The 4,901-nt window shown below is 33.3% G+C and overlaps 1 protein-coding gene across 1 annotated transcript; it reads right to left on the bottom strand.

Moving 5' to 3' along the window:
• Positions 1 to 951: 951 nt before the first annotated feature.
• LOC120204954 (caffeoyl-CoA O-methyltransferase) lies at positions 952 to 2,470 on the bottom strand. Its single transcript, XM_039204935.1, has 5 exons — positions 2,359 to 2,470; positions 2,047 to 2,126; positions 1,708 to 1,852; positions 1,497 to 1,628; positions 952 to 1,416 (listed from the first exon to the last, which is right to left on the bottom strand). The coding sequence occupies exons 1-5, from the start codon at positions 2,449 to 2,451 to the stop codon at positions 1,123 to 1,125; spliced, it is 744 nt and encodes a 247-aa protein (XP_039060866.1). The 5' UTR covers positions 2,452 to 2,470; the 3' UTR covers positions 952 to 1,122.
• Between the last annotated feature and the right edge of the window lie 2,431 nt (positions 2,471 to 4,901).

Here is a 4,901-nt window from a genome sequence, read left to right as displayed (position 1 = left end):
GCAACTGAATGAATTTACTAAGCAATCTCAGTGAAATGGTTAATCTTTATATATATTGAAATTACCAGTAAATTTATCATCAATATAAGAAAAATCTAATAATAATACAAAAATTTCAAAATAAAAATAAGAGATTAAAAAACTAACCATCGGTAGTTGATTTTCCATTTCTGACCGTGAATGGTTGTGAGGGTTGCTCTGAGAGATGGAGATAGACGGATTTCGCCGGAGATGGAGACGGATTTCGTCGGAGATGGTGACAATGTCGCCGTAGAGAGTGAGAGATGGAGATGGATTGAGTTGTGATTTAGGGTTTTAGGTTATGATTTGCGATAATATTGTTTACATTTGTGTTGCGAAATTAATATTGTGTTTCGTGTTGCGAATTTGACTATCGCGTTGCGAATTTGACTTTTATGTTGCGAATTTGATTATCGCGTTGCGAATTTGACTATCGCGTTGCGAATTTGACTTTTGTGTTGCGAATTTGAAATTCAGTGTTGCGAATTTAACTACCGCGTTGCGAATTTGACTATCGCATTGCGGATTTGACTTTTGTGTTGCGGATTTGACTATCGTTGCGAATTTGACTTCTGTGTTGCGATTTACAGATTCTCGTTGCGAATTTGAAAAATCTCAACGCGAATTTGGAAACTGGGTTGCGAAATTAGAATTCGCGTTGCGAATTTATTGGTCATTTTGACAAATCCAAAAAAATTTGATTAAAACAGTATATTATAAGACATTTTCGGTCACTGAGGTTATTTTCTCTTTAAAAAAATCCACAGATAGATCTAGGGGGACTGAGTGGAGCGGTTGCCTCATAAAAATTTAAAATTATTATATATTTTAAATTTTTTCTATGTATTTTTTATTGAAAATCTATTTCCCCTCAAATTTTATAAGTTAAAGTTTATTCTCTTGAAATTTTATAAATTCAAATTCGTCTCCTAACTTAAAATCATATATCCATATATCCATATTATAATATTTTGAAAATCTGTTGACGATTATAATATTTGAAAATAAAAATTAAATAGTCTAGAGTAATTAGAAATATAAACTCATAAGGAGAGGTGATAAAATTTGGAGGGCGGCGACGGTGGTGACTATGACCGTGGTTCATTTGATGCGACGGCAAAGGGTGATTCCATCACCAATGGGAAGCATGCAAATCTCGATCCTGGGGTCAACAGCAAGAGCCTTGTTGAGTTCCAAAACGAAGTCTCTGTAATACCTAACATACTTCCTGAGAGGAGCATCAGGCGGCGCCACCACCGAGCCATTCCACAGGGTGTTGTCGTAGCCGATCAAACCACCAACTTTCACTAGCTCAATCAGCCGCTTGTGGTAGTTTATGTAGTTGTCCTTATCAGCATCCACAAAGATGAAGTCAAAGGATCCATGATTCTTTTCCTGCCATTACAGAATCAGTTAACCCACGCGATTTCTCAAACAAGAAGAAAAAAAAGATGTATGGGGATGGTAAAGTTTACATCTTGTAATAATTCGTCAAGAACAGGCATTGCAGGTCCTTCTTTGAAATCAATTTTGTGTGCAACACCAGCTTTTTGGATAACAGGCAGACCCAGCTCGTAGTTTTCTCTGTTAATATCCATGGCCAAGATCTGTAAACAAACAAAAACTGGGTTAAATTTCTGGTGTTATTTAAAGGATAAATTCAATGATTAGGTAAATAATAGATACCTTTCCATCATCAGGGAGAGCAAGTGCCGTAGCTAAGAGAGAGTAGCCGGTGTAAACACCGATCTCCATGGTGTTCTTGGCATTGATCAACTTAATAAGCATGTTCAAGAACTGACCTTCATCAGCTGACGTTGTCATGATGTTCCTGTTTGAAAGAAAGAAGAAAATAGAAATTTCAAATTATCACATAATTTCATATTTTTTTATAATTTTATGAATAATTTGAATTTATTTTAAAAATTTTATATCTAAAATTTTTAAAATTTATCCTCTAACATAAACTTTTACCTTTATCTCTGAGTGATTTAATTTGAAAAATCCGAATGAAGAAACAAATACCATGGGTGCTTGGCGGTTATCTCTCTGAGCTCCTTCATGGGTTCAGGCTCTCTAGGATACACACTAGTCTCCAGGATATACTGTCATAAAACCAAAACCCCATTAATGAAATCAAAATCTAATGCCAAAACATGGTCTAAAAATAAAAAGATTCAGAACCCATCATGCAACTTTAGGATTTATTCTTTCTAGAGGTTTCATATTTAATAAATTGTATTTACGATGTGTGCGCAATAAAGATTCTAAACAAGCGTTATCTCGTAATCAATTTAAACTATTTAAAAATAAAAAAAATGAAAAAATCCAACCTACCTGGTAAAGAGCATCACTCTGCAAAAGGCTCTTGTGGCCAACTTCTTGGTGCCTACCGGCCTGAGATTGCTGCTCTTCTGCTTTGGTTTCCATTTCCCACAATTCTTCAAAGCTTCTTTAGAGATCCCAATTGCTCTGAATAAGGGAATGGAAGGAGCTTATATGGAAGTTGGAAACCCAGGCTGGACCGACAATTTGGGGTTTACCAAGTGGGTGGAGGAGCTGGTGAAGTCACAAATTATCCAATGGGACCGGTGTCGCACTCATGGTGTGACATGTTTCAAAAGTAATATATGAGTTGATCATGAGGTCCATCCATTGAGTTGTGGTATCACTTTCTTTCTTAAGCTTTACAATAGTATATTCATAACCAAAGCCAAAGGAGCCTAATTTTAATGCTCATATTTGTTTTTTCCTATGAGGTTAGGAAAAATGATGCCAAAGTTGGTATTGGAATGGTATGGTGGGATCCACCAAGAATTTTGTTGGCTTTTGCATTATGTTAGGCAAATTCATAGCTGGTGAGAGGTTGGTAACATTGGTGGTATGTATTGACTTGTACGGATAACAAATAATAGGGTAAACTATATGTTTAGTGACTTAACTATCACTTTATTATGTTTTGATTACTCTACTATTATTTGTTTCAAAATCATACCTATTGTTACGTTTTGGGTACATTTTGGTCACCCGTCATTAAAAAATCAACAGAATAATTACTGTGGCATTTAAAAAAAAAATCAATGATGAATGCCATTACATTATGGTGATACGTCGCACGACTGTTAAAGTTTTAATGTTGGATAGCCAAAATGAAATCAAAATGGGATATATATGATTTTGAAATATAAAATAGTTGAGTGACTAAAACAAAATAAAAATGATAGTGGAATACTAGACGTGTAGTTTAAATCGTAATAACGAAGAGAAGCTCTTTTGAAATTTCTAGTGCAATAGTTTTGGGTTGTCCTTTTGTGTTTAAACAAGGTTGGGTTTAGCCGTTAATATAAATTCAATGGGCTTTTCTTCTTACTCGATTGAATTAAGTTCCAATCTGTTAGGAATATAAGATATTTAGGATAAACTAACTTGGTCCTTGAAAGTTTTCCAATTTAGTTTATGAATCTTTTTTGTCCACATTGGTCCTTGAACTTAAGACTTTTTTTTTACCCATTTTAGTCTTTTTGATGGTGTGACGCTATATCAAAGTGCCACATCATCAAGTTAAAATGGAAAAATTGGCAAGTTTAGAGATTAATATGGACCAAAATAAAAATTCAAAGATGAAATTGAGAAAGTTGTCAAGTTTGAGGATTAATGTAGGCTTAGAGATGAAATCGAGAAAAATTGTCAAGTTTGAGGATTAATGTGGATCAAAATAAAATTCAAGGGTTAAGTTGAAAAATATCGAGTTCAACTATTAAAAGTTACTTTATTCCTAAAATTTACAGCTCTATTTAGGAGAGTTTGTTTGTAAAACTCTATTAGACGATGGAAAAAAGAGAAAATTTTAAATTGTTTTATATATTTAAAAATATTACAATATTTTTTAATACAATAGCTAAACTATTTACAAATTCTTTTGGTCCTTTAAATGAGAAGAAATACATGCTTAAATGAGTTAGAACTTGGTGCATACACCATTATAAATCAAACACGTTAGAAAGGACAATGTCAAAAAACAGGAGGGTTATTTCTTGAATTGTCATATCTAAATTATCCATATAATAAATATATAATTCATAAACTTATCGTATATTTTTTAGTGTATGCTTAATATTAGATTTGAGTTGTCATTCAATGTCTAACCTAATAGTTAAATTGATAAAAGAATACGATTGATACGATAATTTGTACTTTGTTGATCCAATTATAATTTTTAACACTTAAGATCGATTTAAAATTTAGATCATAATTTGAACATATGATGAATTATGTAACGCCCCGAATTTATTTGTTTGGGCTTTAGAAAGATTTCCTTATAGTTATGAAGCTTAGAACCCAAATGGAGTTGACTTGGGCCATAGACGAGCTCAACAAGCCTTAAAATGGGTGTCCTTGAATATGGAACAAATAAGGAGAGACTAGGTAGGTAATTAACCCATTATTTCAAAACAAAGTTGAATCCCATTTATGTGGGATGATCTCACGTTTGTTATGATATCTCTTTTTCCTCCCATTGCTTTGTCTTCTTCCTCTCTTCTTTCCATCCTCTTTTCTCTCCAAGAAATCATCAAAGGTTGAAGCTTTAAGAATCCTCTTTTCTCCCTTTTGAATTCTAAGGTAAGATTCACAATCTACAACTCCTAAGCTTTCATTTAAACCCACTTTTTGCAAGTTTTGGCCAAGTTTCATAAAAACTGTTTTAGTGGAGTTTAGGAAATCCTAAGTTTTGATTCGTTTTATGAGATTTAAGTAGCAAGAAAACGTTTTTGGCTTCTTCTTAAGGTTGTAAATAAGCTAACAACTCATTAAACTTGTTTTGATTAGTTCAAGAGCAAGGGGAGAGCTCAAAAGCTAAAGGCAAGGAAAAGTTGGTCCTA

This window comes from Hibiscus syriacus, unplaced genomic scaffold, assembly GCF_006381635.1.
Source record: "Hibiscus syriacus cultivar Baekdansim isolate YM2019G1 unplaced genomic scaffold, ASM638163v2 tig00011761_pilon, whole genome shotgun sequence".
Classification (NCBI taxonomy): Eukaryota; Viridiplantae; Streptophyta; class Magnoliopsida; order Malvales; family Malvaceae; genus Hibiscus; species Hibiscus syriacus.
The sequence above is the reverse complement of the archived record's forward strand: the minus strand, read 5'-3'. Positions and strand labels throughout refer to the sequence as shown.

What these genes read in the sequence shown, in the direction of transcription:
- LOC120204954 (XM_039204935.1), bottom strand. Translation starts at nt 2,451, where the DNA reads ATGGAAACCAAAGCAGAAGAGCAGCAATCTCAGGCCGGTAGGCACCAA. An exon ending in CTCTCCCTGATGATGGAAAG is followed by an intron (nt 1,629 to 1,707) that starts GTATCTATTATT and finishes GTTTGTTTACAG; the next exon opens with ATCTTGGCCATGGATATTAA. An exon ending in TTGACGAATTATTACAAGAT is followed by an intron (nt 1,417 to 1,496) that starts GTAAACTTTACC and finishes CTGTAATGGCAG; the next exon opens with GAAAAGAATCATGGATCCTT.